At 40.6% G+C, this 14006-nt stretch overlaps 1 protein-coding gene across 1 annotated transcript in view; it reads left to right on the plus strand.

Annotated features, from left to right (window-relative positions):
- The window catches only part of NSMAF (neutral sphingomyelinase activation associated factor), a gene marked incomplete at its 5' end in the record, with an annotated part of 59215 nt that overhangs the window by 13252 nt on the left and 31957 nt on the right, over positions 1-14006 (plus strand). The window contains 3 exon segments of the mRNA XM_014589925.2: positions 83-154; positions 954-1001; positions 1104-1156. Coding sequence (XP_014445411.1) covers positions 83-154; positions 954-1001; positions 1104-1156 — 173 coding nt within the window.

Consider the following 14006-nt stretch of genomic DNA (forward strand, 5'->3'; position numbering starts at 1 on the left):
GAGCCGCACAGATGTTCTTAAAGTGAAGGGGCTCAGCATGCTGCTCTCTTCTCTCATTTTGATATCTTCCCCTTTTTATTAGGGCAAAATGGAGTATGTCTTTGAACTGGATGTTTCAGAAAAGGTGGAAGACGTTGTGGAGACATTGCTTCAGGTAAGCTAGTGACATACTCAGGCTGAGCGAGAACTCAAAACAGACAGACGGACTCAACTTTTAACTTTTATATTTGGCTGGCCCCATAGCCAGGGGAGCTAGATCCTATACGGACAGCTACGGTTCCAATCCTGGCCCCAGGGGCTTGGAAAACATGCTGGGCATGTTTGTGTGCCTATCCAAAATTCCAATAGAATGAATAAATGGAGAAGAGACTGCAGTGTAACCATGCCCCATGGGATGGAGCTTTCTTCCTCCAATCCCACTCCTCTCTCTGTCTCTCTCTGGTGAGTGCACATACCCTCTGACAGTAGCCTGGTGGTTGGGACAGCTGGATCCCACATGGCCGATTACATGGTTCTAGTCTCAGATTCAGTAATTTGAGAAACATGCCATGTATGTGTGTGTGCATGCCCAAATCTCAATAGGAGAATGGAAGAGAAGGGATTATGGTGTGGCCATCCCCAACTGAGGGGTGCTATCTCACTTTCTCTCGCTCTCTCCACTCTCTGCAAGCTCACATTCCCTATAGTAAATTAAAATAGATAGATAGATCATTTGACATGTATTTGAAATGTATTTATATACTTTATCCAGGCCATAATCTCTTTTTCTAAATATGTAGCAGATTTGCTTGAATATGTTAAATTTAAAAACAATATGTTAGGAATAAGCCATAGGGCATATCAGAAGTAATATTGAATAACAGGGAATGACTGCAGTTTTAGATTGCTTCTAACAAAGTACTTCATATCATCTGAGAGAAAAAGTAAATTCACATGTATTTATGATATTGTAGCTTCACAGAGCATCCTGCCTTGACAAACTGGGTGACCAAACTGCCATGGTGAGTGTTTCTAACAATTTATATCTTTGTGAATTAATTTGTGTTGCTGTTTTACTTATAAATACTTACATTCATAGTTTTTCAATGGTTCTATTTTAATAGATAACAGCAATTTTGCAGTCACGTTTGGCTAGGACATCGTTTGACAAAAATAGGTATGTTTTTAATGATTTGTCTCTTGAGTAGAAAAGCAGTAGCTATGGGCCATCTGTGTAGCCTAGTGGTTAAAGGAGATAGATCCCATGTGGCCAACTGTGGTTGTCATCCTGGCCCAGAGGCTTGAAAAGCATGCTGGGCATGTGTATGCATGCTCAGAATCCCTGCAGGATGGAGAAATGGAGAAGAGTTTACAACATGCCCACTCCGCAGGGGGTGTCCTTTCTCCCTCTTCTTTCTCTTTCTGTGTCTCTGGTGAGTGCGCACACCCTCTGGCATTAGAAAAGAAAAAACAATAGAAAACCAGTGACTATCCTCATCTGTATGCCTTATTCAACATGTCCCAAACTAATGTTCTCTCCTAAAATCTGCTCTTGGGGAATCCATCAACCTCAGTGTGGGAGAAATCTCCAGGGCCTGCATGACTCATCTCCATCCTGACATCTGTCAGTCAGAAAGGCTCACTGATTGATTCTTTCTTCCATCTCTCTACTCTGTCCACCTGTGCCTTGTCACACTGTTTCAGTCTCAGTTCAGGTCCCCATCCCCTCCCACTGGGACAGTAGAACAGCTTTTAGCCCATCTGCCTATCTCTAGTCTTCTGTAATCCTCTCCCCCACTCCTAAGTTCTGTACCTAATGTCCTTTTAAAATATATTATTTCTAAAGAACTTATGGAATCATACCATTTGCCTGCTTAAAACTCTTCAGGACTCCCTGTTGCCTGCAGACTAAAGTCTAAACCCTAATCAAGGCACACATGCCTCCCAGCTGCTAGCTCTTGTCTACTCCTGGCAGCTGGCTGCCCTTCCTAAATTGCTGCTCCAGCTGTTAGCATTACACGCAGTTCCTGCGCCAGGCACTCGTTAGCTCGAGCCTCCGTACGTGCGAAGGTTCAGCTCGACTGTCATTTCTTCTAGAAACTTTCCTGACCCTTCTAGTAGTGATAAGTACTTTTCTGTGGTGCCGCATAGGGACCAAGAGAGTATACTTTTCTGTTCTAGTGGTTTTTTTTTTCATTGAGTTTCTTGGCTTTTCTTAGTGTACAATATGTTTTCTCTAAACAATACTACTTTTCCATATTTTATTCTCTTGTCTCTTTATCTCTGATATCACTATATTACTTACTATACCTTTATAAGGTAACTACTAATATCTTGTAATGCAAGGCCCTATATCTTATTTTCCTTTTTAGCTTTTATTTTTTTTTTTTCACAATTATTGGTCTTATGGAGTTCCATATAATCTTAGCTTGTCAGTTCCATAAAAGAACACCTACTGGGGTTTTGATTGTGATTACAGTGAATCTGTAGTCTTTTCTCCATTTATTTAGGTCCTCTTGAATGTCTTTGTTATGATTTTTTGATAAAGGTCTTTTCTGTCTAAGATTTATTCCACATGTTTCACATTTTTTGTGATACTGTAATGATATGTTATTGAAAATTTTATTTTCTATTTATTGTTGGTATGTAGAATTCAACAGATTTCTGTATACTTAACTTGTTTTCAGTAACCTACTAAACTTGTAATAAATTCCATTAACTTTAGCATCTTTACATGTACAAAATATTATGTATGAATTATTCAAACTATTTACTAGTGTGTGTGTTTGTGGTATGTTTTTTTAGGCAAGGTCTTGCCATGTCACAATCCACCTGCCTCAGCCACCCAGTAGCTAGGATCTGAGGCACACACTACCATGCCTGGGTCTTTCAGACAGGGCCTCAGTGTGCTGGACACTTTGGTTGTGAGCTTGAATCCTCTTGTGTTAGACCCTTGAGCAGCTTGGACTATAGGTTCACACCACCATTCACAGCTTTTTAGGATGAGTGGGTACTGGAACCTGAGCCTCCCCTATGGCCTCAGCCTGCCAAGCAGCAGCATCTCCCGTGGGCTACTGTGACAGGGCTGCACTAGCATTTGTGTTTCAGATTTTTGCATTTGTAATCATTTATGCTTAGGACAAAGTAGAAAGTATTAGTTGAATAGGTTCATTCGTTTATGGATTATTATGTTTTAGGCTCTTGCTAGAAGAGCTTATGTTTATAAATGATACTAGTTTGTACTATATTGTTTTATTATCTTTGTGAGATTTGGGGATCACAGTCTTCCTGACCCTCACCTTACATTGTAATGTGTGGAAGAACTTACCAGTAAAGTCACCTGGCCAGTAATGGCCCTTTGTTTCTGTTTGATTCTTTTTAGGTTTCACCGTGTAGCCCTAATATTCTTTCCTTTTTGTACTAGCAGGGTATATTAAATAGGTAACTGGATTGCCAAGGGAAGACTAGTTTCCATTTTAGAAATGAAAAAGAATAGTAACAATTAGCTTCTTCTGGCTTACTTATAATACATCCTTTTTCTAAGTAAGTAATATTTAGACTTCAGTTCTTGGCCTTAGCATAGCATTCATTTAAAAAGTGGTTCACATAGGACCAGCAGTTGACGTAATGGCTATGTTACTGGACTCCCATGTAGTTGACCGCCGTTTGAGTCCCGGACCTGGTGGCTTAAACTCAGGTCGGGCACGCGTGTGTGCATGCCCAAGATCCTGAGAGGAGAACGGAGGAGAAGGGATTGTGGCCCCCCCCCCCCCACCACCACCAAAAAAAGATGATTTCTCACTGTCTGTCTCTCTGTCTCTTTCTGTCTTTCTGGCGAGAGTATGCCCCCTATAGTGAAAAAACTAAAAAGAAATGTGGTTCACAGACTAGCATGGTGGTTAAGGTAGCTGGATCACATATGGTTCTGGTCTCAGACCCAGTGGCTTGAAAAATACACTAGATGTATGTGCGTGTGTGCCCAAAATCCCGAAAGGAGGGGAAAATGGAGAAGAAGGGGTTGTGGTGTGATCATCTCCCATTTTGGGGGAGTGAAGAAGGGGTTGTGGTGTGATCATCTCCCATTTTGGGGGAGTGGGTGCTTTCTCACTTTCTCTTACTTGCTCTCTGTCTGTCTCTGTCTCTCTCAGTGAGTGTGCATGTCCTCTGGCAAATTTAAAAACATCAATTCACTATGAAAGTTCAAATTTATTCAGTCTTTGAAATGTTAGGCTGAAGAATATGGCAGAGAAGTTTTTGTAGCATGAAATGAAGCATTAAAGAATTGTGTATTTTTTCTTAAAGAAACAAGGTAAACTTTTTCTGAGGTAGCTTTTCACTGTATTTCTGAGGAAATTTTTTTGATTGAAACAATAAGTAATAATGGTATTTCTATTTCTCTGCTTTTTGTTCTGAATATTTTCCCATCCTCACAAGCTGGGAGAGTAATACGATAACACAGATGCCCGACAATGCACCGGTTATCGACTTGTTAACGTGTGGTTAAATTCGCACTAGATCTTGTGTGCTCCTTCTCCCGGTCACACGCTTACTCTGTGTCCCTGGGTACTTTATTTGTACCTGCGTGTATGTGTGCAGATAATGTATGTGTAAATATGTATACAGATGCTCCCTAACTTAGGATGGTTTGACTTAAGGTTTTTTACTTTACAGTGCTGTGAAAGAGCTATGCGTTCAGTAGAAGCCATAACCTCGTCATTAGCTGATAGTTTCAATTTATGATACATTTCTCACTTATGTTCCTAACTTACCATGGGTTTATCGACGTAACTCCATCACACAAGGAGCATCTGTATAAAAATATCCATGTATATTTTTTTCCTGAATTACTTGTGATTGAATTGCAAGACATCGCGACACCTATCCCCATAAGCATTTCATCATGTATCTATTAAGAGGATTTCCCATCCTGTGGGGCCAGCAGATGGCGCAGTGTTTACATCACTGGAGTCCCACATAGTCGACTGCAGTTTGAGTCCCAGAGCCAGCAGCTTGAAACACGCCAGGTGTGTGTGCATGCGTGCCCAAAATTCCACAAGGAGAATGGAGGAGAAGGGATTGAACTATGACCATCCCCCCTCAGGAGTGATTTCTTGCTTTCTGGCTTTCTGTCTCTCCAGCAAGTGCACACACCCCACAGCAAAAATCTCTCTTAAAAAAAGAAAGAAAGCAAGCGATCTCCTTCCTGCCTTCCTACCCTTTGCATTAGCAGTGATTCCACCATACCATGTAATATTTTCAAGCTTGTCCACTAGTACCTGGCAATGTCTCCTTTAACATTCTTTATTTGGGAACAATTTCGTATTTAAATAAGAAGTGGAAAGCTAGTACAGAGTTCACTTTTACTACGCACCCAGGTCCTGTGTTGTATGGTTAGTAGGTAGATGCGCCATTTTGTTCTAGGATGTGTTCCTAAATATTTGGTTGTCCCATGCTGTTGAAAACTTATTTTCTAATGATGGTTGCTAGTATATAAAATATATATATACTTCCATTTTCAAAATGTCGGCCTTGTATCCTGTGACTTTCCCCAATTCACTTAGTCCTAGAGGGTTTTGTAGGTCTGAGTTTTCATGTATATAATCATTTCATCTGTGAGTAATGGCAGTTTCACAGAAATCTCTATGGTTTTCATTTTCGTTTTCTTGCCTCATTGCACCGTTTTATTAATAGACGTAGTGGGAATGGACACTACTGCCTTGTTCTTGGTCTTTTAGGAAGAAGCTCTCATCTTTCATTATTAAAGGATGATGCTAGCTGTAGGTTTTTACGAATATCCTTTACCAAAGTGATTTTTTCTACTCCTACTTTTTAAAATTTTTCAAATAATAGGTATAGAATTTTTTGTCACTTTTCTTCATTTACTGATGTGATCATATTTTTTTCTGTTTTCTCCTGTTAATATTGTGAATTACCTTGATTAATATTTTCTCTGTCAAATCAACCCTGTATTCATGGGATAAATCTAAGTTGAGATTGCCATGGATTATACTTTTTATATGTCGTATTTGCTTTGCTAGCATTGTGTTCAGTATTTTTGCATCTATATTCATGAGGAATATTGCTCTGTAATTCTCTTTTAAAGTATTCATCAAGTTTGGATATAGGGTTTTACTGACCCCATAAAGGGAGTTTGGAGGTTTTCATTTGTCTTCTGCTTTGAGAGTTTGCGTAGGACTGGTGGGTTATTTCTTGAATTTTGTTTTGTTTTGTGTTTTTGTTTTTGCCATAGGGTGTGTGCCCTTGTCAGAGAGAGAAAGAGAGAGAGACAGTGAGAGGGAAGAAAGCACCCCCTGGAGGAGTGGCCATACTGCAGTCCCTTCCCCTCCACTCTCCTGCTGGGGTCTGGGGCACACATGCACACATGCCCAGCATGAATTTCAAGCCTCCAGGTCCAAGACTCCGTGCAGTCAGCCATGTGAGAGGGAGTTCAGCACCTTAGCTGTCACACCACCTGCTGGCTCCTTTCCTTGACTTTTTAATTTTTTAAAAATTTGTCAGAGGGTGTGTGCACTTGTCAGAGAGAGAGAAAGTGAGACAGCACCCCCACAGTCACCATCCCTTCTCCATTTCTCTCAGCTTTTGTGATTTGGACATACACACACACACACATATACACATACACACACATACACACACACACACACACACACACACACACACACGTCCCTGTAGTTTTCAAGCTGCCAAGTCTGGGACCCAAACTACATGGCTGGCCATATGGGATCCAGCACCTTAACCACCAGGTCATGGGCTGGCCCCTTTATATTTTGAATAGAATTTACCAATTAACCATCTAAGGCTGAAATATTCTTTGGGATTCAATTTAATTCCCAGACACAGGACTACTTAGTTCGTTTGTTTCTTTGTCTGTTTTAGTAAGTTGCATATTTCAAAACATGTGTCCACTTAATCGAAGGTGTCAGGTGTAAAGTTGGTAATGTCCTTTTAATGCCAGAAGGGTATATAGTAATTGCCCTCTTTCATTCCTTACATTGGCTCTGTATGTTTTCTTTTTTCTCTGTGTCAGTATTGCCAGGGAATTACCAATTTTATTTAAAGTCAATTTCCACCTTTATGATTTTCTTCCTTCAGCCCACTTTCACATAGACTCGAAGCGTGCTCTGTAGTCATTGCATGCAGTGTCCTGTCGGTGTCACCGGGTCCAGCTAGCTGATGCTTGTTCGGATCATGCACTCTTGACGTTTTTATTGATGGGTTCTACCATTTGCTGAGAGAGGGATGTTTGAAATGCCAACGATGACTGTGGAATCCTTTATTCCCCTTTCATTTCTGTCAATTTGTATTACGCATTGGAATCTCTGTCACTAAGTTCATATACATTTATATGTGTAATGTCTTAATGAATCAGTCCTTTCATCATCATGTCCTCTGTGTGTCTCGAAGTCTACTTTGTCCTCCTTTAATGTACTTATGCCAGTTTTCTTATGTGTTAGGCTTACATTGCAATCAACTTTTCTGACAATTTTCTACAATTTTCTTTTTCTTTTATTTTCTTTTTCTTTTTTTTTTGGAGAGATTTTTGCTATAGGGCGCGTGCGCTCGCCAGACAGAGAGAGACAGAGAGACAGAAAGTGAGAAATCACCCCCCAGAGGGGACGGCCACGCTGAAATCCCTTCTCCTCCATTCTCCTCTCGGGACCTTGGGCACGCATGCACATGCACCCTGTGTGAGTTTTAAGCCACCGGGTCTGGGACACGAACCGCGGTCAACTACGTGGGAATCCAGCGACATAGCCATTACGCTAACTGCTGGTTCCCTCTTTTGCTTTTAACTTGTATTTTTCTTCTGTTTCCAGAAAACACACTTTATATAGTTGAATCATTAATATTTTCTGACCGTCTCTGCTCTTTAATTGGAATGATTAGAATATTTATAATTATGTAGATAGAGCTGGTTTTATGCTCACTATCTTAGTATCTGTTTCTTGGTATTTCATTTGTTCTGTTTCTCTGTTCCTTCCTTCTTTGGGGTAAATCTGGTATGTTTTTAGTACTCCATTTTATCTACTCTGTTGACCTTTTTAGCTGTACTACTTTACTACCAGTAAAATAATGGTCACTCTGGAGATTACGACATGCGCATTATATCAAAGCGTGCCTCTAAATAATAATATGCTGCCTCACAGCCGTGCAGAAGCCTTGCTCCAGTGTCTGTTGGGTAGCCAGTCCTGGCCACTATGATCTTGTTTTCATATATTTAATTCCTACATACACTATAAAACCCACAGTACAGTGTTCTTATTTGTGCTTTTTAATTTCTAAGAGAGAGAGGGTTTTTCTGTTTTGTTTTGTTTTGCCCTAGGGCACTCATGCTCACTAGAGAGACACAGGCAGAGAGACAGAAGGTGAGAAATCACCTACTGGCGGGGATGGCCGTGCCACGATACCTTCTCCTCCAGTCTCCTCAGTACGCACGTACACATGCTTGGCGTGAGTTTGAAGCCACCAGGTCTGGGACTCAAACCACAGTCGACCATGTGGGAGTCCAGCAACTTAACCATTATGCCATCTGCTGGTCCCTCTTGTTTGTGCTTTAAAAAGTCGGTAGCTTGTGAAGGAACTTAATACATATATTTGTTTGTGTACAAAGTGAAACTACTAAGAATCACTCTTCTCTACGTGTTCACGTATTTAAATGTTGTTTCCAGTGTTCTTCTCTCCTCTCCGCAGGTCAGTGTTTCATCTGGTGATATTTCTCTTCCTCTGAAGGATCCACTGTAGCATTTTAGAATGCTACCTGTTAGAGATTAATTCTCTCAGCTTTATCTCTGACAGTATCTTTATTACTCCTTCATTTTCAAAGAGCATTTTTTTAGGTTGACAAATTTGTTTTCACCGCTTTAAATATATCCATTTCAGGGTGATGGTAGATGGTGTAGTGGCTATGTCACTGGACTCCCACATAGTCACCTACAGTTTAAGTCCCAGACCCGGAGGCTTCAAAATCACACTGGATGTTGTGTGCATGTATGCCCAAGATCATTGGAGGAGAATTGAAGAGGTGAAATTGTGGCATGGATATCCCCCTTAAGGAGATAATTTCTCACTTTCCGTCTCACTGTCACCCTCTCTTTCCAGCAAGCGCATGTGCTAGAAGGCAAAATCCTCAACAACAACAACAAAAAAAATAGTCCATTCTGTTGTTGCCTTTGAAAAGTCACATGACTTACACTGTCGTTACCTATATGTAAGATGCAAGATTTTTGTGCTTCTCTTGCATGGTTGGAGGTTTCAGAATGGATAATAGGAAGAAAATAAGCATTTTTTCCTGCTATATTTTCAACACAAAAGACTTCTTTTGGGAACCAGCAGTTAGTGTAATGGCTATGTCGCTGGACTCCCACGTAGTCGACCGCAGTTCGCATCCTGGACCCAGTGGCTTAAAACTCACTCTGGGCGCGTGTGCGTGTGTGCCCAAGATCCCTAGAGGAGAATGGAGGAGAAGGGATTGCGGAGTGACCATCCCCCCTGGGAGGTGACTTCTCGCTTTCTGTCTCTATGTCTCTCTCTGTCTGTCTGGCGAGCGCACGCGCCCTATAGTGAAAATCTCTCAAAAAAAAAGAAAAGACTTCTTTTATCAGATATGTGGCTTTTCTCCACACCAAGCAGCTCTCTGGACTCCAGCCGGTTACCCAGTCCTACAGTTCAGTCATTTCTGACACAATCTGCCTGAGTTAGTGCAGGGCTCAGTCCGACAAGACTGCACCCCACTTCAGATGCCAGTCGCAAACCCTGGTTGTCACCCATGCTTCCCATCAACTGCTGTAAACCAGAGGCTCCTGCAACCCCTTCCTTGGGTTCAGTCATTTACTAGGGTGGCTCACAGAATGCAGGGAAGCACTTACGAAGCAGTTTGTTGCATTCATAACGTAATAAGGGATGTGATAAAGCACACATATGAACAACCAGGTATGAGGTCTGAAGGGGTCCCGAGGGCAAGAGCTTCTCTCTCTGTCGAGTGTGAGTGCTCCACCCTCTTGGCACATAGAGGTGTTTGACAACCTGGAAGCTCTCTAAACCTCATAGTTTAGGGTTTTGGTTTTTTTTTTTTTTTAAGAATTATTTATTGAATTTTATTTTATTTTATTTTGTTTTATTTTATTTCAATTTGACCAGAGAGGGACAGAGCGAGAGAGGAAAAGTGAGAGAACAAGCCACCAGGTCCAGGACTCGAACTGTGGTCACCCATATGGGAGTCCAGTGCCCTTAATGATCACACCACCTGCCGGCCCCAATTTAGGGATTTTTATGGAGGCTTCACATCGGTCCAGTCAATTATTTCCAGCTTCCTTAAAGATAGGGGGCCCTACAGCCGAAAGTTCCAAGCCTCTAACCATTGCCTTTTCTTTCTGGTGACCAGCCCTCTTTTAATAACCCACCAAGAGTCTCCTCCCTGGGACAAAAGGTGCTCCTACCGTGGCCGAGGAAATTCCAAGGGATGAGGAGCTCTGTGCCAGGACCTGTGGCCAAAAGCCAAATATTACAACAGAAGATACACCTATCACTTGGGAAATTATAACGTTTCAGGAGCTCTGTGCCAGGAGCTGGGGTCAGACCAAATACACATTTGTTATGATGTGACACAGAGTTCAGAGTAACATGAGTCTTTGAATTAATGTCTTTCATCAGTTCTCAGCTATTATCTTCTTATATTGGAAAAATATTCAATATTTTCTGTCCTTTTTCTTTAATTAATTAATTAATTTTCTGAAACTTTTCAAAAATTAATTAATTAATTTACATTCATTCCCTGAGCATCGTCACAGCATACAAAATATGATTTCTCATCTAGAATATACTGCATAGTGGCTTAATCATACATGTTATCGTCAATAACTTTCCATTTCTAGTTTCATATAGATATATATATATACACACACACATATATATATATATATTTTTTTTTTTTTTGGAGAGGTTTTTTTGCGCACACGTGCCTGGCGTGAGTTTAAGCCACCGAGTCCAGGACTCGAACCATGGTCAACTATGTGGGAGTCCAGCGATATAGCCATTACGCTAACTGCTGGTCCCCATATATATATATATATTTTTTTTTTTTTAACCCCTATTTCTCACCCTCTGCCATCTCCCACCCTCTTCCCACACTATCTCAGGTGTCTACAGTTGTTTTCCATTCCTTTTTTCCCCCACGTTTTATTGATTCACAACATTTCTTAAATAATCTAACTACTTTCAATAACAAGTTCAGCTGGTATATACATATCTGTGAGTACATGTCTGACTTTACGTGCGAAACTCTGAGTAGAATGAATATACTACAAGGTAGCACCTAGTTGATGCTATATAGCTTACTATGGTCCTATTAAATAGGTATTTTAAATATATTTTTTTAATTTCAAGAAAAGTAGTTCTAGCTTTAATAAATCAAAAAACATGCTCAGGAACTTTGCTTAAAACTGAAAGCCAGGAAACAGGTTGGGATTCTGTTCAAATAGTAGGTACATGAACCTATCAGCAGCTCAAGACAGGACAAAAATCCTTAAAACCAGAAAACAAAGCCTAGAAGAAAATCAGCAATGTTTTAGTCAAAAGTCATAAAGTGCTATTTCACCAGTTCAGTCTCCTGCACTTAGTCTTCGTTGTGGTTGATTGTCCTTTCTTGTATAACGCAAATTATACTTATGTTAGTGCTTTATATATTTCTTCAGATCTCAGGCACTTTGTTTTCCTTTCTGTTTCTTCTGTTTTGTTTCAGTTAAGATACTTTTTCTTTCTTCTTAAATTGCCCATGCAGTCACTGAAGAAAGAGAAAGAGAGAGAGAGAGAAAGGGAGAAGCCAACCCTCATGGGAATGGTCACACCACAATCCCTTTAACTTCATGTCCCCTCCTTTTGAGCTTTTAGGCGTGCATATGCTCCTGGTGTAGTTTTCAAGCTGCCAGGTCCGGGACTCAAACTGCATGATCGGCCGTGAAATCCAGCCACGTTAATCCATGCCATCGGCCGACCCAGGACACTCTTTATTAACCTAATTCCGGTCTCCTTTGTCTAGTCTGTTAAGCTTGTTTAATTAATTTTTCATTTCTGATGCCCAGATATTCATATCTACATTTCCTTTGGTTCTTTATCATAGTTTTCAAACAATTTTTTTTTCTGTTGAAATCCCATCTCTTCACATATGTCGTCTAGCTTTTCCTCGAGAGCAGTTAGCACACTTACTGTACTTACCGTAAGGGCCTCCTGGTGAACCCAGCATCTGGGTCATCTTCTTCTATTGTGTCTTTTCTCTCTTAAACATGGCTCATGTTTTCTATGTGTCTTGTAATTTTTTATTATATACAGGGCAGTTTGTTTAAAAAGGAACTGGAGATGCTGAGCTAAAGAATATTTATCTCTAGAAATAGTCCTGCCACCCCTTCTTCTGTCAGGCTGCTTGTTTGGGGGCCTTTGTCAGTGGAATCTGTCATTGAGCCGGGTTAAAGCTTTGTTGCAACTTCGGTTAAATTCACTTCACCACTCACTGCCTGCACCTCTGGTGAGGGAGTGACACAGACTTTCTCTTTAACAGGGTTCTAAGCACAGCTGTGCCACCAGCTTTTGGAACCGTGGGAGGTTTCTGTTGCTTTCCACTCCACTCAGCAGCATTTCTGCATCCCTGGGAGCCTCCTCTGCTCTCCAGTCCTGGATCTGCCTTTCTGTTTCCTCTGAAGATTTCTCTACTCTTGCATCCCTTAGCCTCCTCTGTGAGGTTACTTCCTCCTCCTGCCACTCAGCTGTTAGTCTTTTCTTCTTTTCTTTTCTTTTCTTTTTTCTTCTTTTCTTTTCTTTTCTTTTCTTTTCTTTTCTTTTCTTTTCTTTTCTTTTCTTTTTGTGATTAAGTTCATGAGGATCTCTTCATCTTCAGGGTTCTGATGAGTTTTTTCAAAAGTCATGAGGTATGTTCAGTTCATCCAGCTGGTTTGATTGTTAGGTGAGAGCTGCAAGAGTGCATTTGTGCTCTGTTACTTATGAGCAGATTTATTTTAGACTCCATCATTTAGCTAAATAATTCCTTTAAAATACTGATGATTTGGTGGTTTTTCCCATACACTTTTTTTTTTAGAGGTTTTTTTCTATAGGACGTGTGCGCTCGCCAGACAGAGAGAGATATAGAGACAGAAAGTGAGAAATCACCCCCCAGGGGGGATGGTCACGCCGCAATCCCTTCTCCTCTCGGGATCTTGGGCACGCACGCACACGCGCCCGGCCTGAGTTTTAAGCCACCGGGTCCGGGACGCGAACTCCGGTCGACTATGTGGGAATCCAGCAACATAGCCATTACGCTAACTACTGGTTCCTCCATACACTTTTTAAAAACTAGTAAAGCAGAAAGAGGGTGAACTTTTTGTGATTGAATTTTTTAGAAAGAATGATTTTATTTATTCATTTTTTTATTTATTATTTAAATTTGACCAGAGAGAGAGAAAGTGAGAAAGCAAGCTGCTAGGCTCTGGCTCCCTTGGCCATGTGGGAGTCCAGCTCCTTAACCACCACGCCATCTGCTGGCCCACGACTGACTATTTTAGGAGTGAGCAGTGGACAGGCCCTCTTTGGTTTTACTGCAGTAAATACACAGAATAACTTTGGAACTGAAGTTCAAGTAATAGCAGTTATGTCGTAGCCTCATAAAGTGTCATGTCGGATGCCACCTATGCTAAGGTGATTTATATGACACTAAACATAGATCTTAGTGACACAAAAATAGAAAATTATGTTAATACGAAAATAGTTTCAAGGACAGTTTATTTAGGGAAGAATAATATGAGCTACAGGGTTAGTTGCTATTATTTATTTGTCTACATTTGCCTCAGTTATAGACTCATGGGTTTTTTTCTCTTTAAATTTATTTATTTTTTACATTAATTCACTATACATCATTATAGTATACAAGTGAATTTTCCATCCAAAATACACTGTACAACGTATATGCTATCAGCAAATAATTTTCTATTTCTTATGTCTTGTATACTTTTTTTTTTTTTTTT

The sequence above is a fragment of the Tupaia chinensis genome, unplaced genomic scaffold (genome assembly GCF_000334495.1).
Source record: "Tupaia chinensis unplaced genomic scaffold, TupChi_1.0 Scaffold000046_3, whole genome shotgun sequence".
NCBI classification, from domain to species: Eukaryota; Metazoa; Chordata; class Mammalia; order Scandentia; family Tupaiidae; genus Tupaia; species Tupaia belangeri.